General features: G+C 38.4%; 1 protein-coding gene across 2 annotated transcripts in view; it reads right to left on the minus strand.

Moving 5' to 3' along the window:
* Nucleotides 1-27,313, minus strand: part of stk39 (serine threonine kinase 39) — a 161,048-nt gene that overhangs the window by 127,629 nt on the left and 6,106 nt on the right. For both annotated transcript variants that reach the window (XM_039757539.1, XM_039757540.1), the window contains exon 2: nt 6,866-6,978. In XM_039757539.1, the coding sequence (XP_039613473.1) occupies nt 6,866-6,978 (113 nt within the window). The remainder of the gene's footprint in view (nt 1-6,865; nt 6,979-27,313) is intronic.

Raw genomic sequence — 27,313 nt, forward strand, 5'->3', positions numbered from 1 at the left:
TCCTGCATTATAACTTTTCCTTTTACTGGAATGGGAGTGTTAGTTTGACCATGTTACTCATATTAGTTGCTCATTACAATAATCGAGTTTTCTTATTTTTTTTTTTTTTATTGTTTTGCAAACAGCAAAACATTTACGTTTAATTATACTGATATCACTTAATTCAGATTAATATTGATTTATAAATATACTCTGTTATTTACTTTATGGATATTTACTTTTCTGATAACAAAATTGATTGACACTTCTTTGTACTGTGGAAGTTCAGCCCGGACACAGACAGGCAGACACCAATAAGTCCAACGCACACTTTTATTTACACTATTTACAAGTCCAAAGTCCTGCACAACACACAGTGACCCTGCACCAATCACCCTTCTTTCCCGGGCCTTCTAATGGTCCGCCACCTCCGTCTTCCTTCCCAAGCTTTGTCCTCTTCCTCCCGACTCCGGCTAATGACTGGAGGGAGGCAGCCCCTTTTATTCTCACCCGGATGTACTCCAGGTGCCTCCTGACAAGCTTCCTGCGGCACTTCCTGGTGTGGCAAAGTGCCACATCAGTACCCTGGGGCACTCCAGGTGTCCCTGATATTTCTTCTGCCAGAACTTCCAAGTGTGGCAGAAGTGCTAGACGTCCAGGGTTCCTTACTCGTCCAGGCGCCCCCTGGTGGTGGCCACAGGCCCCTAAAAGGTTGAACTTCCATGCTCAATTGCCGAGGCCCCCAAACAAACCTGGGCGGCTGCCCTCTCGTGATCCGGGGGAGGCACAGTCCCTCTCCTGGTCCATCCAGGCGTCGCAACTGGGCACACTCCCCAGCCAACCACCACTGTACATAATTAAAATAATCCAAATCGTAGGCACATTTTGTTATGAAACATTTATTTGAATATGTTTATAAGAGTTTTTTTTTTTTTTTTTTTCTAAACCAGGGGAAGGGGCTATTTATTGGCCAAAAATACTGGTCACCATAAATCAAAGCCTCTATTTACTGGAATTTGTATTAGTTGCAAAAATCTGTAATCAGTTGCCTGTAATATTTAGTATATAAGGTTTAAAATGGTGTCATTGCCTTCATGTAGTCACAGCAGTCTGGAGTTTTTTTTCTGTTTTTTCTGTCCACCCTGGCCATTGGACCTTACTCCTTTTCTATGTTAACTAATGTTGTCTTATTTTAATTTCTTATTTTGTCTTTTATTTTTCTTTTCTTCATTATGTAAAGCACTTTGAGCTACTTTTTGTATGAAAATGTGCTATATAAATCACCCATTTATACTGAAATGCAGTGAATTTTCTGTTTCACAGCTTACATTGTTAACTTGTAGCAAATTTGCTGTTTGATATTGAATTTGTATTTGTAAATTAAAAAAAATATATGTAACATATATTATATACATATAACATACATATATCTTGTTACTGAAGTATTATAAAAATTGCATGGTGCCTTGGCAATTATAACACCTAGGACAGTGCTTCCCAAACTCGGTCCTGGGAACCCCTTGTGGCTGCAGGTTTTTGTTCCAACAAGATTCATAATCAGTGACAACACTGACCTCATTTAATTAGCTGGCATTTTTTTCTCTTATTCTACATTCAGAAAAGCACAACAGCATGATTTTTACATTTATAAGACATTTAGAAATATTTCTGCTTTTGCTATAGATTTAAATGCTTAACTTAACTCTCTTTTGTTGATTTCATTATATTTTGACCTTTCTCTGTGCAGTTTTTCCCCTTTGTTGAATCTTATTAATGACAATTAAAAATGAGAAGAGCAGACACACAAGCAAACAACACAGAATAACCAAAGGCTGCACTACTTTAGTGTCAAACCCACTAATTAGTAAAAAATTGATTCATTAAACAATTACAACCACTGGAAAAGTAGAATGAAAAAATTGCCAAAAAGAAAAAAAAAATACATTATTCCCATATAAATGCTTGGTACATTATATATATATATATATATATATATATATATATATATATATATATATATACACACACACACTTATATATATGTATATACATATATATATACATATATATGTATAGATGTATATACATATACATATACATATATATATATACATATACATATACATATATATTTTTTTTTTTTATTCATGGCATTCGTAGTCTGAATCACAATCTGATTGTATGGGTGATTGCCTACCAGGTAACGGTTGTGTTTGGTCTGCAAGTCGGCAAACATCCGCCACGGTGGCATCTTTCAGTTGCGAGAAGCAGATCACAGAATGGTTGAATAGTTTACTGTCAAATAATGCAAAGAGTACGCAACACGTGTTTCGCCCTAATTCTGGACTCATCAGGCATACGCACTCACTGCACCCCCTTCTTGGGGATTGAACCTTGGACAATTGTTACTGGCCTCAGGCCTAGAGGAACCTGTGCCAGGTACAAGCCACTGTTGCTAGAGTGTAGCCACAGAGATATGGTGAAAAGCATAAAAGAAACAGGCAGCAGCCCGAGTCTCAGACCATACTTCTCTGTTCTACTTTATTCTCTTTTTACCAGAAATAAATATATATATATATATATATATATATATATATATATATATATATATATATATATATATATATATATATATATATATATATATATATATATATATATATATATATATATATATATATATATATATACACTTCAGTTTCTGCATAGATCAACATGGCAATCAGTGAAACAATGGTGCAAGCCAATTTCCTCCTCTAGAACAAATGGTGTAAACACTTTTACTTTGGTTCAACAATGGCATTGTGGCCAGCTATCAAAAAGTACTTGATTAGAAACAAATGTCCCCAGAATTCGTTAATTTTCAAAGCAAGCAGACAGTTCTGTTATCACCACATTGTATGTGGACGAGATACTTAAATTACACTAACACAGCAACACACAGAAATGTCATTTTCTTTAGAATACCGAATTCTAGACCATTACACTCTCCCCTACTTTTTTTTTTTAGATGTCTCCTGACATTTTGCTGTAAAGGCTCGGCCTTTGATTCAGTGTCTATTGCATCTCAACCAATGGTCTTAGGTAATAATCAAATCCTGGGTATGCTGGATACACTGTTGTGTGGCTTGGTAACAGATACATAGGATTCTGTATAACTGCATGGACACCAGGATTCCAAGACTGGTATGATGGCTGCCCCAGTCTGTGGTATGTGAATACTTTTCTGGGTCTGACTGTGCGAGCCGATCTTCTTAAAGTGTCCCCTTCTCTGTGACTCTGGTGTTCTGTTGCTAGGTCTTCTTGACCATTTGTGGGTTCCACTGCTTCATCAATGTTCCCCATCTGGGGTGCAGCAATACTGGTCTCCATTTCCAGTCCTTGTTCCTTTGATGTTCCTGCGAAAGATTTCTGTCAGGTTGTCGTGGTTCAGGTGGTTCAGGGTAGAACTCTCAGGCCTTGGCTCTGAGCCTGGAGTGTGACTCAGGTTCTGTGACCTCAGATCTGACATGCACAGGAAAGCGTGGCAAGTGGCGGGGGCCATATAAGGTTTCAGCTTCCTCATCGGAGTGATCAGACACTGAGTCTGGTGTCACACTATATGTTCTTGCTGGTCTCTGCATTTTCCTTTTCACTGTGTTCGATTTAGTGTCTCTTTCAATAGGTAAGTCATTGACAGTCTTTAGACAGGTGTGCCGCGTTGTGGGTTCCTCTGTCTGAGAGGACCTGTTACTCCTGTTTCCCGATTCCCACCTCTTGGTACAGCCAACTGCTGTGTCCCATCTGACCATAGTGGAAAAAGTGGGGGCACAATTCTTTTCCCTGCTGGACACATCCTCTGCATCTTTGTTTGGGATTAAGACTTGACACCTGAGAGTCCAGTTATGGAAGTGCACGAATGGCTCTCCAACTATTGGTATGAGTATATTTCACAATGTTTTCAAAATTTTCTGCTACTTCTGACACTCGAGCTATTAATTGCTTCACAATCTTTTCAAAATTTCTTTCTAGCACAGATACTTGAGCTGTTAGCTGCTCAATAGTTGTACTTTGAGCTTGAGGTGCACGGGTAGCTGTCAGATTATCATTATCGTTAACTTTCACAAGCGTTTCATATTTCTTTGCTAGTTCAAACACTTCAGCTGTTAACTGCTTACTAGCTGCACTGTCCACTTGCATCCTATCATTTGCCTGACTAAAATCTGGAATAGCCTGCCAATAGGAATTCGCCAGGCTGATACAGTAGAGCAGTTAAAAACACTGCTGAAAACATATTACTTTAACATGGCCTTTCTATAACTTCAATTTAACTTAATCCTGATACTCTATATGTTCAATTCATCATAATAACTATTCATGGTGGCTCTAAAATCCGTACTGACCCCTACTCTCTTTTCTGTTTCTTTTTCCGGTTTCTTTGTGGTGGTGGCCTGCGCCAACTCCACCTACTCAAAGCTTCATGATGCTCCAACAATGATGGATGGATTAAAAGGCAGAAGTCTACGTGACCATCTTCATCAAGCCCTTCCGTGAGAACCCTAAATCCAAAGAGGACTGTTTCATTTATGTTAGGTAGAATGCCCAGAGGGGACTAGGCAGTCTCATGGTCTGGAATCCCTACAGATTTTATTTTTTCTCCAGCCGCCTGAGTTTTTGTTTTTCTGTCCCCCCTGGCCATTGAACCTTACTCTTATTCGATGTTAATTAATGTGGATTTATTTTGTTTTCTTATTGTCTTTTATTTTTCTATTCTTTATTATGTAAAGCACTTTGAGCTACTGCTTGTATGAAAATGTGCTATATAAATAAATGTTGTTGTTGTCGTTGACTCCCTTTAGTCTGAACAGCCTGTGTATCGTCTTTTGCCTCTACTGAATTTACAGTGACTGACCTATGTTTACTCAGTGGGTTGAGTCACTTTATTCTCTCTCTTCTTCTCTGGTTGATCTAGTTATCTGCTCTAGTATTACAGTCACCTTTGGGTCAGTGAGAATTGGTTTTAGGTCTTGTCTGATGTTATTTTTTTCATTCAACCCTTGATAAAGGGTATGAAGAAATGTGCCCTGCACTAATTTTCTGTCATAGCTGAATTCAGCTCCATGCTGTACTGATGCGAGCAGCACACGTTGTCGAAGATTCATTATTCTATATACAAATTCTTCAGGTGCTTCCCTATCTTGTTGCTTCGTATTGCTAGTTCCTGAAACAGTTCTGTGCTGCTTTTTTCCCCTAATGTGTAGCCTAAGAAATCGTTTGAGTTCTTCTAATGTGATATCATCTCTACTCATGAGAAAATTTTTGAAGATACCTGGTTTAACTACTTTTAGTACAGACTTAACAATTTCAGACTCAGTAAATCCCTCATGTAGCCCTACATCTATTTGTTTGCAAAGGTTACTGTACAAAATTTCAGAACCTCCATCATAGATTTGGCCACCATGGATTTTCAACTCCCTGCGAGGCAGAAAAGCAACAACATCAGTAAGTCTTACCACTTGATCTGAAGTGATATAAGGGAGGCATCCTTTCCCCAAGTCCCCAGAGTTTCCCCTATTTTCAAAGTTTGTGCCAAGATGTTTAGCTTGGCTCAAATGAGTATCCTGATCCAGTCCTGTGGTGATGACACCTGTACAATCCTTACTCCTAGCAGAGGTGAAATCCTTTCCGGTTAGGAGTTGTGAAATCACATCCTGGAGATGAAGTAGGTGTGACATGCCTTTGTCCTCCAAATTTCTCAACTTATCACCCTTATATATATAAAACCAAACTTAGTTTTCTAATTTCTACATTGTTCCCAAAACACAGAACTTGGGAAATAACACTTCACTTAATTAGCCTAGGAGTCCAATTAAAACCAGAAGCTGGTTTGAGCAGAAACCTGCAGCCACAGTGGGTCCCCAGGACTGAGTTTGGGAAGCACTCACCTAGAATATTTACACAAAAAAACTGAAACTCACTATTTTATTATTACACTGAATGAATGAATTACATATAATGTACAATTTTAAAAGATTTCTAGTCAGACACAACTGGTTAGCTACCCTCACTGTCTCTTCCAAATCTGTTTAATAAATATTAGGAAAAAGGGGTATTTTACAAACAGGGTTCAAAAACTTTTTAACTGGTAATGTTTATATAAATTTTCGACAGTATTCATTTTTTCCTTTCAAAATTTGGATTTTAAAAAAATACCCTGCAATTTAAATTTTGATATAATATAAACTTATACTGGTGGGTCCCTGCTTAGGCTAAAATCTTTTACATACAACACACATGAAAAAAACATTGATCAATGTTGCGTGAAGAGAAGTCAGCACAAGTGCCATGTACATTTACACGGCTAAAGGCGCAGTATTCATTATATTTCAATAAACTGATGTGGCCCTCTTGTGTCTGGCAGCGATGCTATTTATAATGTTTAATTCTGCATGTTAGACTCCACCTCCAAATTTCGGATTCTGCATAACATAAGGTTATTTATGCGATTTATGGCTACCAGTAAAGATTAACAGAAGATTACAGTTTTCATACATGCATTAATGTGTTGACTATAAATATGGAATTTCAATCAACATTCATTTTGCATGGTGTATTTCATGTAGTAGTAATATCAATAAATACACAACATTGCTAAAAAGAAAGCAAATGAAAAATATATTCTATCTTTATTTGGAATAAAGCCAGTCTGATTCTGTGTCATTGAGAACAAAGTACCTCCAGCAAAATCATGTGATAGTATTTTTGGTAATGTCCAACTATGTCCTTTTATTGAAAGCTTTTCAAATTCATCGATGACCATATGAAAAATAAAAAAGGAGAGTTGCTAAGACATTGATGCAGAAGAAGACAGCAAGCATATAAAGTAAAAGTGCATAATTCAACTCACCAAGAGTTCATCCATACTTGTCTGACATTTTTCTAAATTAATTCTTTTTATTGCAACTCGTTCCTGCCTGGGTTTGCAAAGGGCTGCTTGAACAACAGCTGTTGCTCCACTTCCTGCATGAAAGAATGGCAATTAATGCATATGTCAAACATTTTAGTAACAAATAAGTAATTTCTTAACATGGCAAATTTAACAAACAAAATCAGTATCTGAATAGTTAGCCCTATCAATATTTCAGTTACAAATATTAACTGCCATGGAAGTCAATGCAGATAAACTATCATTAAGCTATCCATACATTTACATCACAACCCTATATTGCATTAAGAGGGCTTGAAAATGCAGTGTTGCATTACCTGAACATTACAGCTATAATATAGAAATACTAATTTTCACAGGCACCCACCAACTCCTTGTAAAGGGAACACAATTACACAAGTATAAAGAGAATGTAGAAAGATGTTAGAATCCTTCACTTTCCTTACACTTTGTTGTAGATTTAAATTTAAATAGATAATTGTGCCATTTTTGTCAATCAATCTATACTCAAAACCCCTAATGACAAAGTGAAAAATTGTTTACAGAAATGTTTGCAAATATAATTAAAATCAAAAACTGAAATCTTTCATTCATAAACATATTCTGACTTTTAATTCAGTACTTTGTAGAAGCCCATTTGGTAGCAATTATGGATTCAAGTATTCTTGGTAAGTCTCTACAAGTTTTGCACAACTGCATTTGGGCAGTTCATCCCATTCTTCCCTGAAGATCCTCTCAACTCTGACTGGATGTGAAGCATTTAAAAACTGACACCTTCAGGTCTCTCTACACATGTTCTATGGGTTTAAGTCTGTGCTTTGCTTGTGCCACCCAAGGACAGTCAAGAGGCTTGTCCGGAAACCACGCCAGCATTGGCTGTATGATAAGAGTCACTGTCGTGTAGAAAATTTAGCAATCTATGCAGTCTGAGGTTGCATGCACACTGGAGGAGGTTTACCTCAACATCCTCTTTGAATTTGGTGGCATTCAACCATCACTCAGTTCTGACCAATTCTCTCTGTCTCTGCCACTGAGAAGTATGCCCACATTATGATGCTGACACCACCCTGCTTCAACATTGGGATGGCATTAGGCAAGTGATGAGCAATGCCTGGTATTCACCAGACAGAGTTTGGAGTTCTATCCAAAGATTTGAACTTTTGCCTAATCAGACCAGAGAATCTTTTTCCTCATGCGCTCTGGGTCCTTTAAATGCCTGAGTCCTGCTGAGATTACCATCCTTCTTACAGGTTATCCCGTCTCAGCAGGACTTTTGAAGCTCTGCTAGAGCAATTATTGGGTTCTTGGTCATTCCTTAGCCAAGGCTCTTCTTGCCTGTTTCCAAATTTCTTCCATGTCACAATTAAGGCCACTGTGCTCCAAGAAACACTCAAAGCTTTAGAAATAGTATTACACCCTTGCCCTGATCTATGCCTCGACAATTTGATTTCAGAGTTATGACAGTTCCTTAGATTTAAAGGCTTGGATTCTGTCCTGACACAAATTGCGAATTATGGGACCTCATATACACAGGTGTGTGCCGTTCTAAACAATTTCCCATAGGTGGACTCCTATCAAGATCTAGACACAGCTCAATTGCTCAAGGATAATGAAAGCAAACAGGATTCATTTGAACACAATTTGGAGATACACCACCCAAGCCACCTAATCTCCAGGTCTTTAGACTGTGGGAGGAAATCCTAGCACCCAAAGGAATCCCATGTTGACATCAGGAGAACATGCAAACGCCACGGAAGCAAACCCTGGTCTCCCTACTGCGAGGCATTATCACTAGCACTATCACTGAACTATCAACAGCACTATCACTGTAGCACCATGCTGCTCTTGAATGTAGATTGGTAGGTAATGATGGCAAATGCCATCCATTTAAAATAAAAACTACAACACAATAATGGTTTCAAAACTGCCCGACAGATAAGTAAACATCTTATGCGATATGGTCTTCAGAGTAAGTTAATCCCAAACATGTGGCTAAGTGAGGCAGAATCTCTCTTTTTTGAGAGGTGGCAACATGCAGTTTAAACATCTATACACATGCAAAGATACTGTATAAATAAACTGACAAAATACTATGCATTAGTTACAATAATGAAGAAGAACAAACTTGAGGCAGGTAGCCTGTCCACAGTCTATGGTATCAGTTTGGATACATTTTGTGGTTATCTTCAGACTCTTCAATTTAGCTGCCTGGACAAGCCATAGTGTTATCAGGCTTAATGGATCAGGTCATTCAACTGTCCACTGCAAACACACACCCTGTAAGCTTGTATACAAACCCTCCCTTTTATTGAAATGGAATATGTTTTGTAATTCAATTGATAAAGTGTAAAATTTCTGTTTTGCCTGAGAGGTGTATGCATGTAGAGTACATGTTGTGGACCCACTTGGGCTGTATTATAAAAAGCATCCTATGACATTTATAAAATGCAATTTGTGTGTTCATAGTGTGGGAATCCCAATGTTGCTGTTCTTATTTTTTTTTCAATAAAAAGGCTCAGCATTCTCTCATCTAAACCAAGAGTGAAGCTTGTTCCTTTCGCAGTACTTTATGATGATGTTACTAATACACATATATACATTATGAAGTATGTTTTAACTTTGTTTTAAAATGTTGTTTTATGTTAGGCAACCCTTTTCCTCCCCTTTTTTCATGTTTCCATCATCACTTCTAGACTCACATTTCCACTTACAAAATCAAGAACAAAATAACAAAATAAAACAAATATCAAACTTTTTTATTATTATTATTTTATAGCATATTATATAGTCCTGCTTAAAAGACACAAACTCTTCAAGAGGAAAATTATTTTATACTAGCCGAAGCCCGCCGTAGCATACGGCGGTGTAAGAATAGGAATGGAAAATGGTGAGAAAGGAATTCAGTATAACAAAGGCTTAGGAAACCACCGTTGCAGTATAACAAAAATAGCAAGGAGCGAAACCAATGCCAATGGTCGAGAGAGTATCTTACTGTAGCAGGCTACGAAAAACATAGACATATATAAATAGCGGCGCATTCACTGTGTTGCCCAGTCGACACAATAACTCAGCGCGTCCGCCCTATTGCGAGTGGTAAAAGTGCCATTTAACCTAAAACAGGTAGACGTGGAAACCGGGTTTTCTGATGAAAAAACAATAACGTTTTAAACAGTATCATTTACATACAACAGATTTTGGCGAATCATTTACATGCAATTATCTATATCCATTTATATACTAATAATGGCAATTATTAAATAAATAATTATTATTATTATTATTATTATTATTATTATTAAATAATTCCTCCCGTATAAGTAACATTTCTCGGACTGCTTTCTTCCATCTCCGAAACATTCCTAGACTTGGTCCTGTTCTTGCGCAACACAGTACTAAAGTATTGGTTAATGCCCGAGTCACCTCACGTATAGATTACTGTAATGGTATTCTATCTATCATCCCACAAAAACGTATCCATCGCTTACAATTTATTTAAAACTAGCAAAATACCAAGGCCAGCGGAGAAGTAGTGTGTTAAAGAAGCAATGAAAAGAAAAGGAAACATTTTGAAAATAACGTAACCTGATTGTCAATGTAATTGTTTTGTCACTGTTGTGAGTGATGAGTGTTGTTGTCATATATATATATATATTTACACACACACACACACATAAACATATATATATACATATCTATACATATACACATATATACATACATATATATCTACATATATACACACACACATATATAAACATATATATACATATACATACATATCTACATATATACACACACAGCTATTTCAGATCAGTGCAATACGCTGTTTGTTAAAACGGTTGACTCCGCTCTTACGCAATAACAAATCAAATCATTCAGTTGTCTTTGCTCATATGTCATTTTAGAGCTGGACGCCTGGCATCTTTTTGGCCACAGGTTCGTTTCTGTTTGCTGTGAGGTTCTGTGTTGTGGAGATTCTCAGGATGGATTGCAGGTGCTCATCAGTGAGGCGACTCCTGTGTGCTGTTTTGTTAGTCTTTATCACTGAGAAGAGCTTCTCACACAGATATGTGCTACCAAACATGCACAAGGTTCGAGCCGCATGTAGACGGACTTTTTGTTCATCAAAGTCACCAAAGCGCCGCAAACTCAGTGCGCAGTGCGCCAGTTTATCAGCAAAGTGCGATTTGGGAACACCGTAGTGACGACTTGGTTTAACAGTACTTGGCAACAGGGAAAGTGGGGCAAGGTGAACTGGTGCATTTGTGTCTCCCATAAAAGCAGCTTCACTTGAAATCACTTTGTGATTGTGCACGGGTTAAAACGTCCGCTGAAGTGTCAGATTCTTATTTAATTATGCTGTTTTCTGTATCTTCTGAATTGCATTCAGGTTACCCTGATGCAAGGCAGCTGAAGCGCTGCATTATGGGATCTGTAGTTTATTGTGTTACCAGCGCTTCATATACCCGGGCCATTAATAACAATAATACAGTATATAAAATGATCTCGGGCCGGATATAATTACGCCGGCCGGATGTGGCCCGCTGCCCTTGAGTTTGACACATATGGACTAAATAGAACTTGAAAAGATATGTTTTTCAAATGTGATCGCGCAATTCAGATAGAGTTGACGCACTACAGCCTGCATGCCTCAATGAGTCATCCTCCCTCGCTCTTACTTTTTACCGCTCATCTAATGAATACACTGAGTATGGCTTTACCAAAACAATCATTGATGGCGAATAAAGTATCCATTATTCGAGTATGTAGAGCGGGATATATATATATATACATACAAATATATACCCCCGATCGCAGCGGAGAAGTAGTGTGTTAAAAAAGGTAGAAAAAGAAAAGGGAACATTTTAAAAATAACGTAACATGACTGTCAATATACAGTATTTGTTTTGTGAGTGTTACTGAGTGTTGCTGTCATCAAGGATTTGATTATCATTATTTCTTTCAATCAGGTTCGTATTTGTAGGATGTGTTGTGTTCAAGTTACATTCCGTGTTTGTCAATCGCTGTAAAGATGACAGGTTTCATTCATCGATTCGCTTCTTACTGCATCAATAAACAGCTCGCCTTCTTCTTTATCTGAGACCTGACACACTGCATGCACGGGTTTTTTACACTGTCTTCCTTTAGCGGGACATTGACTTTTTCCACCGTGTGCTTTGTTTCCGCAGTAGCTGGATTTATGAATATGCTTATCAGACGCTTCATATTTTTGCTGCCTTTTCAATTGTGTAATTCGGTTTTGTTCAGCCTTTGGAACTGTTGCTTTTATCTGTGCACTGCGCCAGTTCACGTGAGCCGCTCGTGTACTTGCATCGAAGGTTCCCAGCTGTGCTGGTGCCATCTCGTGCTATGTCCATAGCTTTATTTAATGTTACCTTAGTCCTGGCACTTAAAACTTTCTCTCGCAGTTTCACTGAGTTTGTGTCAAACACCACCCTGACCATCTCATCTTCCTCTCCATAAGCACAGTCCTTCACCCGTGAATATTTACCCGTGGCAGTTTGCTATTGGATTGCCGCTGACGGACGGCCTTATATGGGCAGGCACTAAATTACAAACGCCAGTGGCAGCCTGTCTATGAACTTAATTTAAAGTGTAGGTTTACATCGTGCTTTGTTTCCGAAGTAGCAGAACTCATGAATATGGTTGTATATGTCACTCGCTCGCTTCTTATTGTTTTGCTGCCTTCTCAATTATATAATGCATGTTTTCTTGAGCGCTTTTTTGAGGTTTTCCTGGTTTTCTATGTACTGCGTGATTACGTGGGAGGCGTGATGATGTCACACGAAACTCCGCCCCCACGGCGTTGAAGCTCATCTCCATTACAGTAAATGGAGAAAAACTGCTTCCAGTTATGACCATTCGATATAAAACCTGCCCAACTTTTGTAAGGAAGCTGTAAGGAATGAACCTGCCAAATTTCAGCCTTCCACCCACACGGGAAGTTGGAGAATTAGTGATGAGTCAGTGAGTGAGTCAGTGAGTGAGTGAGTGAGTGAGTGAGGGCTTTGCCTTTTATTAGTATAGATTCTGCTGCCAGGATAATAACCTGCTGTTCTAAATCCACTGAACATACTACACCCTGTTAACTACAGAATACAATACTAAATACCACTCTTAACATTTAAAGCTCTCCACAGCCTCACTGATCTCCTACAGACTGACACTCATCTCGCTCACTCCGATTCTCATCTGCAGCTCGACTTTCTGTACCACACATCAAACTCTGTGCTATGGAAGCTCGAGCGTCTCTCATAGTGCACCTCAACTCGGGAATTCTCTTCTCTCTCATATACATCAGTTCGATTCAATAACACATTTTAAAACTACATTCAAAACTTATCTTTTCAAACTGGCATACCAATTGTGAATTTTGCACTGTTACTGCCAGTTATCTTTGTTTGTTTGCTAATTATTGCTGTTTGATCAAGAGCGGCGATGGACACGGAAGTAGGATTAGAGATGGCGGGCAGGGCTCTGTCGTGCATATCCTATGGTTTTAGAGTTGGTGGGAGGGGCTCTGTGAGTTGGGGGGCATGGCTATCTGTCTTGCTTGCCCTTACGTTAGAGTTGGCGGGCGGGGCTCTCTATCTTGCTTGCCCTCAGTTAGAGTTGGTGGGCGGGGCTCTGTTGAGCGTATCTCATGGTCTTAGAGTTGGCGGGCGGGGATCTGTGAGTTGGCAGGCATGGCTCTCTGTCTTGTATGCCTTTAGTAAATTTTTATATATATATATATATATATATATATATACACACACACACATACATACACTGACCTAAAGGATTATTAGGAACACCATACTAATACGGTGTTTGACCCCCTTTCGCCTTCAGAACTGCCTTAATTCTATGTGGCATTGATTCAACAAGGTGCTGAAAGCATTCTTTAGAAATGTTGGCCCATATTGATAGGATAGCATCTTGCAGTTGATGGAGATTTGTGGGATGCACATCCAGGGCACGAAGCTCCCGTTCCACCACATCCCAAAGATGCTCTATTGGGTTGAGATCTGGTGACTGTGGGGGCCATTTAAGTACAGTGAACTCATTGTCATGTTCAAGAAACCAATTTGAAATGATTCGAGCTTTGTGACATGGTGCATTATCCTGCTGGAAGTAGCCATCAGAGGATGGGTACATGGTGGTCATGAAGGGATAGACATGGTCAGAAACAATGCTCAGGTAGCCCGTGGCATTTAAACGATGCCCAATTGGCACTAAGGGGCCTAAAGTGTGCCAAGAAAACATCCCCCACACCATTACACCACCACCACCAGCCTGCACAGTGGTAACAAGGCATGATGGATCCATGTTCTCATTCTGTTTACGCCAAATTCTGACTCTACCATTTGAATGTCTCAACAGAAATCGAGACTCATCAGACCAGGCAACATTTTTCCAGTCTTCAACTGTCCAATTTTGATGAGCTTGTGCAAATTGTAGCCTCTTTTTCCTATTTGTAGTGGAGATGAGTGGTACCCGGTGGGGTCTTCTGCTGTTGTAGCCCATCCGCCTCAAGGTTGTGCGTGTTGTGGCTTCACAAATGCTTTGCTGCATACCTCGGTTGTAACCAGTGGTTATTTCAGTCAAAGTTGCTCTTCTATCAGCTTGAATCAGTCGGCCCATTCTCCTCTGACCTCTAGCATCAACAAGGCATTTTCGCCCACAGGACTGCCGCATACTGGATGTTTTTCCCTTTTCACACCATTCTTTGTAAACCCTAGAAATGGTTGTGCGTGAAAATCCCAGTAACTGAGCAGATTGTGAAATACTCAGACTGGCCCGTCTGGCACCAACAACCATGCCACGCTCAAAATTGCTTAAATCACCTTTCTTTCCCATTCTGACATTCAGTTTGCAGTTCAGGAGATTGTCTTGACCAGGACCACACCCCTAAATGCATTGAAGCAACTGCCATGTGATTGTTTGATTAGATAGTTGCATTAATGAGAAATTGAACAGGTGTTCCTAATAATCCTTTAGGTGAGTGTATATATATATACTATCTGTGTAAGCCCACGTTGTAAAAAGCCTGGGCTCCGAAAAACCATGTCACTTCAATCATTCAAACGCGAGGTTCTCTTTCCTTGGCAGTTTACTTCTGCCGACATGCTCGCCTCTGTTGTCTATCAACAGCTAAGCGAGTTTCTCACTCCCCAGAGGTGTTGTTTTGCTGATGTGCTCGCCTTGCTTGTGTATTAGTGGCTAAGTGAGTTTCTCTTTTGTCAGCGGTTTCACTTTGGTGACAGAGTCGCTTTCTTTGAGTGTCATGCTGCAGCCTCGCACTTCTGGGCCAGACAGACAGACACACATACTTCCACGCGTAGACGCTTATATAAAAGATAGTTATATGAATCTGTAATGAACATATAGAATAAAGTTCTCCAAAATTTAAATGGGGGTTTGAACAAAGTTCATTAGACTGTGGCATTTAACTAATGACCATATATTCTTTTGTGTAAAAGTTAAATGAACAACTGAAAGAAGTATACAGAAAAACTGAGTATACTCTAAGTTAGGGGTGGATGGTATAGCCAAAAATTGTTACCATGATATAATAAATAGGTTTCTGAAAATTTATTTTCAATGTGTAGATTCAAAGACTATAATTGACTTGAAAAGTGGGATGGTGCCCTGCCCAGGATTTGTTTCCTGCCTTTCGCCCTGTGTTGGCTGGGATTGGCTCTAGCAGACCCCTGTGACCCTGTAGTTAGGATATAGCAGGTTGAATAATGGATGGATGGATGGGTTGATAAAAATCTCTATTGATTTAATCTAATGACTCTAGAGGCTATTCTCATATAAACCCACCCAATAAAGCCCGAAGAGAAAAAAAAAAAAAGAAATGCCCCCCTCAAACCAACCAGCCACACCAAAATCAAAAGATTTCTCAATTGAGAGAAATGTCTCCGGTTCCCATTAGTTGCTACAAATATGGAGAACCAGTATGCAACACACCTCACTACCCTCAGCTCGACAAGCCAACTGACTAGAGATCAGATGTACTTTATTATGAATGTCGCTAACCCTCTAACCCTTCTGTGCACAAGTACAGTGGTTAGAAATGGTAATAAGGTTATTGCATTAAACAATTTCGAAGTAACATGTCTATTGTTACTCTCCATTATGTTTGGATGCAATAATGGACCCAAGAAAAGACAAATCTTACCTGTATCCATGGGGAAACCCTCTGGTATGAGTCTGCAAGCTGCATAATTGCATACTTGGGGGAGGACCCAGAAAATGGATGCAGCAGTCCATCCTAACTGATTACCCACAGGCAGGACCGGATGGGTACCAAAGCTCAAAAAACTCAATTTTTACCTGCTGAAAACAGAGGCATGGCTGTAGATGGGAATTCCCCGACTCGGAGTGCTCCCATATAGGCCCAAAAGACTCTTGCAAATTTATAAGGAATACAATTGTCGCTATAGAAGGTCAAAGGACTTCTAATTGTTTGCCACAGGGGCTACTGTTTTGTTAAATAGAATGATTTGCTTTATTGTGTGACTGAAGAGGAGGGTGAGGTCAGGAAGCTGCTAATAGCCTCACATGCCTTCCAGCAGGAGGTAAGCAAGCGATCACGCTCTTACCTCTTAAGTGCCCATTTAGGAACCAATAAAACACTGAAGAGAATTAAACTCTGTTTCTAATGTAGGAATGGGAAGGGTTTAACTTGGTTAAATGATTATCCATCTTCTGGTAGTTAAATAATTTGATTTGGTACAAATGGAGTATTTTATTTTTCTTAACTTTCTTTGCTGTAGGATACAGTTTCCAGCAGTTAGACTTAAATCAAAGTAACTGAAGCACACTTGTTTTAAGAAACAGAATAATACAATATATTTATAAACACAAGGATTATAGAAATGATAACTGCATACATATTTCCACATAAAACGGCACACAAGACTGAAAAACATGGAATGTAAGAAAGTATAATAAGGTCACACTCTCGAATGGAAGTTGTTTCCTGTTCCCGGGAGTTTTGCTTTCCACCTTATTGGTTTACCTACAGCATGTTTGTTAATTTATTGTTATGAACTGTTTGTTACATTAAATAAAATATAAAATACTGGAGTTTATCGGTCTCTCATCTCCAGTCATTTGACAGTGACTCCTACACTAGACTTTCTGTTAGCTAAACCTCTGAAACCCATCTTTTACATGGAACATAGAAGAATCTGGCTGTTCACTAGCTATTTAGAGTTCTAAATTATCTTGGCACAGATAGTTTTACAATACCAACTTTATAAAGATGTTAAATGTTGTGTGGAGTTGCTGCTGCTCTGTGTTCAGGTGGAGGATTCTTCTTGCATTGGAACGCAGTCTATATCTTGTCAGGGATGCCAGGGGCCATGACCCGGCCGGGACGCCAGGAGGGACCGGAAGAGGGTCAGAGCCCTGCCTGGACCACGTGGGGTTTGCCTTCCGGGTTGCTTTGGGGGCCACGGGTCAAGGGCATGGAAGCCCTTCCCTGTAGGAGCCCGTGGTCACCGCCAGGAGGCGCCCAATGCCTTGGGACTTGTTTCCCCAGCACTCCCGCCACACCAGGAAGTGCTGGGGAAGACTTTGGAGGATGCCCGAGAGCAGCCGGAGGACAGCCGACACTTCCGCCACGCTGGGGCGTGGTCAGGAAGGAATGCCGGAACACCAGGTGCTCATCCGGGTCGTCTATAAAAGGGGCCGTCTCCATTCATTCGGGGCTGGAGTCGGGTGGAAGGAGGACGAAGCAGTGGAGAGTGGAGGCGGCCCGAAGAAAGGCATTGTGGCCAGGACTTTGTGTGATTTTGGGGTTTGTGCACTGAACTGGGTCTTTGTGACCGTTATTTGGGGGTCTTTGTGACCATAATTATTGTAAATATTCTCTGTAATAAACGTGTGGTGGTTTGACAACAACATGTCCGCCTGTCTGTGCCCGGGTGCCGTTCACAATCTTTACGACATGGTCCTTTATTCAGGTGTACTGAAACTCTTTGCTGTGTTGTCTGCAATTTCATAGGGAGAAACCATTACTCTTTCTGGCAGAAGAGTTTACATGCTGAAGTTTCCTTTTTGAACTAATATCTGCTTCTCAGTCTTTTCAGACTGCTGGCACAGTTTGGCTTGTTAGAAGGGTCTCAGCTTTCTAGTCCACAAAAAAAAGAAATTGTCAGCATTTAGCTACCAAGGGAGGGAGCAGCTCATCGACTTTTGGTTTCAGAGAGTGAATTTAGAGGGAAAAAGAGTTCATTTTGGAAAGTGTGAGAGCAGAGTGTCTGGGAATTTTCTCAGAATTGCCTTGAGAGAGCACCGAGGAGTATTCCCAGTTTTAAGGCATGTGTGATCTTTCGTGAATGGATTAAAGTCATTTCTAGTTACAAAATCAGTGCCTTCCCATAGGTGTATTATTTTGTCCATCACAGTCATCATTTCTCAAATTATAGCTCTTTGTTTGAACTTGAGCAGCTATTTGGCATCTTTGGTTAAAAGTGGCCTCTGCAAAGATGTCAGTTCAACTCTTATTTACACCTTTGTTATCAAAAAAAGGAAAGGCTGAGATAGGTACAAACTACTGCTTAGCCACTTAGAAATGTAAGAGGGTATTTGGTATTTGGTGCAGCTAGATGTCTGTATTCCTAGCAGAACTGGCAAAGCCCAGTACAGAGTTTTACACTATTGGCCCAGGGTCAATGAGGAGGTCCAAAAATTATGTATTTCCTGTCTGGGGTGTCAGCTTCTTCAGATTCCTCAGATGGCCATACTAATTTTATCTCCTTGTCTTTAATAGACAACTTTCTATTGGATCATGATTGACATCATCAAGCCACTCAAATCCTTCACTTGAGAAAATAAATATATTCTGGCCTTTGTAGATTATGGCACACAATATTCTGAGGTCATCCCATTGAGGCAGGTTAAATCAAAATACATTGTGCGGGAACTTGTGGGGAGGTCCACAGGGGCTAGGGAACGCCCTTTACCTCAGATATGTTCAGGGAGGTTACCAACCTACTTAAAATCAAACATTTACAAACTTTAGTATATCATTGTCAAACTGATGGCTCAGTGGAGTGGTTTATTCAGACTCTAAAGTAAGATGTTATGGAAAGTGGCTGCTGAAGACGAAAGAGACTGGGATCAGCTCCTCCCTTTAGTCCTCTTTGCATACTGGGAAGCCCCCCAAGCTTCTACAGAATTTTCTCATTTTAAATTCATTTCTCCTTATAAATTCAACTTCCAGCATCATCATAGTCCCCAACACGCAAACGCCAAAACCTTACCTCGTTTGCACAACCTACCAGTTCAAGTTGCCCAACCTAACTGATCTAGGTGGGGCAGGGGTTGTGTAACACACATGAATAGGAAACATTCTTAGGGCTAGTGTAATAATTGTAATTCCAACCTGGGTCAAGAGGGAGCACAGTTGTTTGGGGCTTCTTTTTCATCTACAGACCAGAAGCTCTGAAACCTGAGGAATCATGAGGTCATTTCCAGTTCCTTGCCTAAATCATAAATCCTGTTCCGGTCAGAAGATTATATAATAGCCAGTCCTACCTCCACTCACTACTTACAAAAAAAAACCACTTTCCTTCCACGGCTTTCGAATCTTGAAGAACCTTCTACATACATACTTTTAACTTTATTTAAAGTTTTATCCTACATTTGTAAAAATTCTGTGCAGCTTGCTTTCTTTTTGGTGCTCTAAGCATATGCTTATATTGCTTAATGGATAATGAAGGGCTATCTCATTATCACAGACTGTGGAAGGTATCTGTATGCAAGCAATAAATCACACCACAGATTTATTTTCTTTTGGTAGCACAGAGTAAACGGCATTAGTAAAACTTATTTTCTTAATTTTTTGCATCTCTGAACTGGTTTTAGCTAGATTTAGCTTTAGCTTTTCACAAGAAAAAAAATGTAATGATGTTTCATCATGTAATAAAGCTTGTGAAATATAATGAAACAATCTAAGGTAAACTGGAGGAAGGACTGACACAAAGACACAACTGTTTAATAGTACTTGGAAGGACCCTGCTCAACTCGACTGTTAGGCTTGGAAAACTCTGCAAGAAGGAATCACTGTCCTTACAAGCCTTTGTGCCAAACACGATGCCTTCTCTCCTTTGCCAAGTCCAAGTTGGATCGTACAACCTGCTGCACTGTTCATTGCACTTTCTTTTAAGCTCCTTCAGTGCACATGGCTTTGCTCTCCCCATTGCGGGGACTCACTTGCCTCTTCTCTCACAAGTTGAACTGCTACAATACTTGGTACACTGTATTAACCCCCAAAGGGAAACTGTCTTTCTGCATGACCTTCAAAAATAACTCAAAATACAAATTTTAACAAAAGTAGTCTGAGCTTTACTGTTATCTGATTCTGTTGTCCATGATTATTATTACAGCATTCATTTTCTACAATACACACCCGTTTGTATACATTCAATCACTGAAATAAACACTATCAATTTTAGCACATGTAGAGCCATATGCTACATAATTGCTTGTATATATTCAAATTTAGCTACTGCAAATGGAGGCCTGGATGGACTTTCTTCTCAAAAGTGGAGCCAGCATATGCTCTGCCTTGTCAGAAGGACATTTCTAACCCTCATTAAAAATGATAAAAATTTGTACTGGTTGGCCAATTTTTACTGGTGTCTCAGACTTACTGGTGTACTGCCCACCCCATGTATAATACCCAGAATCATTAACCTAAGTCTGAAAAGTTTCAAATATTTACTTGTTTGTAATTTCAATATTTAAACCTTATTTTTTGGCTAATTTGACAGCCCTGACACAAACACTTGCAAATACATATTGCATATACAGGGTTATGAACAAGTTCTATTGCGGCCAACATTCATAAATTAATTTTGTATACAGGTCAGAACTTGCACTTAAGAATGTCAGTTAATGCAAACATCAGCAAAAATGTATACTTTTCTGCTTATTTTGCAGACAAAAAATTTAAATATGTTAGTAAAATGACTTTGAATCAATACTACTCTACTTTAAATTACAAAACACAAATAATTTTAAATAAAATTAAGTTATGCTTAATAAATTGATAGTTTTTAATAATGACACAATGCCTTATAGAGATGGAAAGGCATATTGATGGCAGAAAAAAAGCCCACCACTAAGAAGAAAGTAATAAACATTTTTATATGAAATCATCACTTTCAATATAACCTTCATTCTGCAAAAAAAAACAAAAAAAAAAAAAAAACAATAGACTGACATGGCTCTTAAAGATAGAGGTCTCAGTTTGGCCATTTTTGAACCCTGAACTGAACTTTAAGAATGCCAGTACTCAATTTAATAGTATCTTGTTAAAAAAAGGTATATATTTCTATCAAAAATATGTCTGTAGTACTAGGGTGTTGTACCGTGTTAGACATTATGAATGAAGTGAAAAGTCAAGCAAAATGACAGACACCTTTTATTGGCAAACTAAAAAGATTACAATATGCAAGCTTTCGTGGCAACTTAGGCCCCTTTCTTCAGGTAAGATGTCATCTTGCCTGACGAAGGGGCCTGAGGTGCCTCAAAAGCTTGCATATTGTTAACTTTTTAGTTAGCCAATAAAAGGTGTAATTTTTCTTGACTTTTCACTATCAAAAATAAGAAAATATCTGAGTGACCCCAAACTTCTGACTGGTACTATATATTGGCTTAATTTACAAATAGAGAAGTCAGAGTTTACGGTAGCATACATTGAGGAGCCAGAGGTTTTGTGCACCAACTCTACCACCCTGGAAAAAAGTGTATTGTACAGTTTAAAATATTAATTTTGCAAAAAGTGAAGTAATAAAATAAGATAAAACAACACAATAATAGACCATTGTCCAGTTAAAAAGCTTTGATCTCTTTATAGGCATATAGCTTAAAGCCCAATATATACACACTCACACATAATATAATGTACACACATATATAACGTCAGAGCTAATTATCAATTACATAATGTGCAGGTTGAACCAAAGTGATAAACTGAAACAGCTGTGTAGTGGGAATAAAAATGTGCAAGGAATGGCCATACTGATTACACACCTGGAAAAAAATAAGCATAGTGACAAGTCACAAAGTGGTCATCAAAATCTTTACTGAGCAGAAATGTCATGGCAGACAGGCGTTTCTAGATGCGCTGTCAAAGTTCTTCTGCAGAAGCACAACCCAAAGGGCAAAGTTCAGAACAAGAAACACAGTGACTGGCCACAGAAACTGAGCTAGATAAACAAGAAATACATCGAGCATACTTTCCTTTGAAATCGGAACATGTTCAGCACTGCTATCAGCCCAGAATTAGCAGTAAACACTAGGACCATGGTACAGCCAATCTACAGTCCAGAGAAATCTTCCCAGAAGTGGTTGTCATGGTAGACTTTTGACAATAGAGCCATTGCTGCAAAGTTAAAAGAAAGCCAAAAGACTCAACTGCACCTAAAAACACAAGGACTGGGGTACAACAAATGGCTTGAACAAAAAACTTTGTCGGCCTAAGCGCTAGAGAAGGACACATCGATTAATGTCTCCAGACCACAATGAAGAACTGTGGATATTTCCTGCAGACTTGGGGTATTTTGTAGATGGTCATGATCAAAATCAACGGCCCCACTAACTGCTGATAAGTACAGGCAAATTTGTATCCCTTATACAAATCATTCAGTGTTGCGTCTGACCAATTTCAACTTCATTCTACATCAAGAAAACAACCCCAAAGACATGGCCAAAATTATAAAAAAAAAAAAAAAACTATCTACAGTGAAAACAGAAACACAGAATCCTGCAATGATTGATTTGGCCTGGGATTGCTTGCAGAGACAGAAGCGAGTAAAAGAGCTAAAGTCGTCATAGGAACTGTGACAAGCTCTCCAAAGAGGCTTAGAACAGAACTTCACAAACTGCATATAAGAGTACCTAAGAGAATTGCTCCTATTTTCTTTAAGGCAATGGGTTGCAACACCAAGTATTTTTTTCTGTTTACTGCACTTTCTAGGAAGTTAATTAATTAATTAAAGCAATTCATGGAATTATTTTTGAAAGCACTCGACCTAAGATTTTGCACAGTACTGTGTATATACACATAAGTTGCATGTTATGTATACTTGTATGTGTTTCTGCTGGTATATTATTACTATTATTAGTAATATTTTTTTTTACTATTTACATTTAAGATCTTGTGAACATTTATATAGTGAACGCCACATCAAGGAGCTTTGGTAGAAAAACATCCAGGTCTAACAGGCTTAAATTAATCTAGCATATCTCATCAAGGGTTAAAAACTTTCATGTACTACCATATCAAAAGCAGGAGTGAATGCTGTGTTATCATGCAATGTGAGGGACAGAAATTAAACGTTTCAAGGTGGATGCTTCATCTGAATGTTCACTGTAGCCCACAGTGGAAGAATATTGTAAAAACAGTGCTAACTGAATTAGTTGAGTTGATAAATAATGTTGTCCACTTACTGTTAGTTTCATAATTATTTGGACAGTGACAAACAGCTTTTACCACTCTGCTGTCCAAGAACTGAATTCTCTGCCATCTATCCCATTGTCCCTACTTTCACTTTCACCATCTTAATAGCCTTGGACTTTGTTTCATGTGAGAAACTGTGTGCAATTACTGAAATGCACTTTTAATAATTATATATTTTTTTACATTATTTTTACAATCCAATCAGTTTTTAATTTGTGTATATGTGAGGATGTGTGTGTGAGTGATGAAAGTATCTTTGGGAGAGCCGTTTTAAATGTTGTTGTATTGTTCTCAATGCAATGACAATAAAAAGATATTATATTCTATAATATTTATAATATTGACTGACAACCACCACAACGGATATGAAATAAAGCGATAATTATGTGATCGAAGTACAGACTTTTAGCTTTAATTTAAAGGGTTTACCAAAAATATTGCATGAGCTATTTAGGAATGATAGCCATTTATCTGTAAAGCCTCCCCTTTTCCAGGGGCTCAAAAGTATTTGGCCATTTGACTGAAAAGCTGTGCCATATCCAGCTGGGAGCAGTTCCTTCAATATTTAATAAACTATTAAGCAGGTAAAAGGTCTGGAATTGAATCCAACTGTGGAATTTGCATTTGAAAGCTGTCACTGTGAACTCTCAATATGAGGTCCAAAGAGCTGTCCATGCAAAGAAAAACGGGCCGTCATTAGACTGATAAACACAAAATAACCTATTAGAGAGAGAGCAGAAACACGAGAAGTGGTCAAACCAACCATTTCGAACATTCTTTAAAAGAAGGAACACACTGGTGAACTCAGGAACACCAGTAGGTCTGGAAGACTACAGAAGACAACTGTGCTGGATGATTGCAGAATTCTGTCCTTGGTGAAGAAGGACCAATTCACAACATTTAACCAAACCAAACATTCTCCGGGAGATAGATCTATCATTGCTAAAGTCTACAATCAACAGAAGACTTCATGAAAGTAAAGACAGAGGGCCACAAGGTGCAAAGAAGTATGGAGAAGAGAAGAAAACAGCTCATGATCCGATGAATACCACATCAACTGTGAAACATGGTAGAGGCAGTGTTCTGGAATGATGATGCTGGGTTGCAAATGGAAATCAGTCACTAGTGTTTACTGATGACATGACGTCTGGTAGAAGTAGCAGGAAGAATTCTGAAATGTATTGGGCTGTACTATATGTTCAGATTCAGATAAATGCTACAAAACTGATAAGACGACGCTTTATAATACAGGTGGACAATGAGCCAAAACATACTGCGAAAGCAAACCAAGTGCTTTTCAACACAAAGAAGTGGAATAATCTTCAATGGCCAATCTCATACAATGTGTGCGTTAAACACCTTGGAGTAAAGCTTAAAGTCTATACTTCAATCATATCTTGATCACTTAGTTTTAAATCCATTGTGATTGTATACAGAGCCAAAATTATGAAAATTGTGTCACTGTCCAAATACTTATGACCTAACTGCATCTCATTCAATAATGTAAAACAAAAAACAATAACAACTAGGTCACACAGAAATTGCATTTTTGTGGTTGCAGCTGTATTTAGAGTTATGAGAAAGGCCTTGATGGCTTTCATGCATGGAAACAGGAACAAATCAACAGTGAACATGTGTTTGTCCCAAAAAGCAGACCAGAAATTTAAGTGAACACTATGAAGTAAGAGACTTGGACACTGAAAACGACAAACTTCTTTCACTAAGACAGAGTAGCCTTTTTATTTTCCAAAGGCAAATGCTTTGCAGAACAATATTGTAACTTGGGAATAAAGGAGGAAATTTTCAACAGGAAGACTTAATAAGCGTTTTAGCTGGAAATACAAAGAGTAGCAGGCCTGGCTGATATACTGCAGCTATATTTCAGCAAAATGAAAAGGACAAAGTAAAAAGTGTGAAAATTAAGCTCCAACAATCAAATAAGACCATTTTACAAACAAAACAAAACATTCAATCAATTAAGCTTGCTTGGCCAGCTAATGTTCTAGCTTGCCAATACCTTGTCTGTGCTCTAATTATAACACATAAATTCAAAATGTGTGCTTGATAAGGGTGTCTGCCAAAGGAATAATAACTATTATGGGTAGAAAGTCAACAAAACCTACTTTAGGCATCTGCTTTATTAACAATACTGGACAGGCTTTTCCAGATTGCCTTACATTCAGCGTGAAAGTACTTCCCAAGGTGTGCTCCACAAAGGGTGAATAGCGAGTACACCATTCTTAAATCAAGAAGCCGCGAGTACTTTAGCTGGTTTCACATTGGCAAAATAAATATCAGCAAGTCATGCTTGGTAACTGAGGCAACTTAATATTATATTTCTTAGCCTCCTCTATACCAGTATAAAGATGAAGGTTACCAAAGTGTTGTAGATTGAGAGTTAATTAAATGTACATTGGATAAGAAACAAAATCTGTGATTTTTTTAGTGTATCTAATGTTGTTACAATGTTTGTCACTCTGTTGTTTAAATGAGTTTGATCTGTTTGTTACAAAATGGTAAAACGTTAAAATGCAAAATGTTTTGAAAAATGACAAATTAACAATATGTGACATTTAAATTATTATGCCATTCATCCCAATTGCTCTTTTTTGCCAGTGACAGACAAAAGGAAAAGACAAGGTTATAAAAACCAGGTTAAAAATATTATGTCTCACAATGTTATAAAAACTACTAATTCTTAGTCTGTAAACCTCTAACACTAAGCAGCGCAAATACTGTATATTTATAGTAATGTAATGCACAAGAAAAAATTCAGACATAAGCTGTCAGTAGGCTTTGTGCCCTAGGTACCAAGTTACCAAAACTATTCTATAACATTTCAGTAATTATTGACCGCCAATGATGCTGATCTTTCTGATCATAAACTAGGTCGTTACAATAGCAATTGATGAGAAAAATTCAGAATTAATTGCAGAATTACAGTATTTGAGGGTTCCTCTAGAGTGCCCCTCTGTCTTGCGCAAATTGGCTCAAGTTTCGAGTTTGGTATTTTTCTGTCCTGCTGTTTTAGCTGTAGACCTTCTTCAAGAAGGTATGACACACACACACACACATGCACACCCACACATACACAGACAAACACACACCCATCATCAAGATATTGATGTTTCGTTATCAGGGTGCCCTAAAACCTCGAGATCTGTCAAATACTGGAGATCAAAATTTCTGAAGAGTCTAAAGTTTTCGCTCCTCACGCATAAACAATAGGTTATTGTGGGGAAGGATGCAAAGCAAAAATTGCCACACTTTAATATCTTCTAGTATTAAGTATGGTGTGCTTCGGTAGAGCCTGTAATCCACCAGAGCAAATAATAATTAGAAAGAAAGCCCAGTGTCATGATTAATATAAGCATTAACAGTATGTGTATGTATATTGTATAATAATAAAGAGTAACATATATTAAATATTCACATGCACAAATTACCTCTTCATTATTTTATAAAAGTTTATACATTTCTTTTTCATTAGTAAGATACTAAAAATACAAAACATTTTGTAACCGATCTGCCAGCACAGTATAAACACTCATTATAAAAACTAACAAGTATGGTCTGGTGTTGCATTCAATGCATAAAAACTCAGGTTGCTTTCAGAAACCCAGCCCAATCATACATGACATGTCCATCTCTTGAAAACCAATGAAAGAAGAAACATGAATTATCCATAACATATATTGTTAAATGGTAGGACAGACCCCTTAGCAATTTCTGAGGACTAAAGAATTGCAAAAAACAATTTTATATGCAATTAGTTGAAGCCATACAGTGCAAAGTCAACTCACCACAGCAAATACCTGACCTGCGCACAAACTGTTTGCATCGTTCCGACTTTTTTTTTTTTTATATATATATATTTTGTTTAATAAGAGAATCTGTGAAAAATGTACTTATCCAAAGTT

The sequence above is a fragment of the Polypterus senegalus genome, chromosome 6, assembly GCF_016835505.1.
Source record: "Polypterus senegalus isolate Bchr_013 chromosome 6, ASM1683550v1, whole genome shotgun sequence".
Classification (NCBI taxonomy): Eukaryota; Metazoa; Chordata; class Cladistia; order Polypteriformes; family Polypteridae; genus Polypterus; species Polypterus senegalus.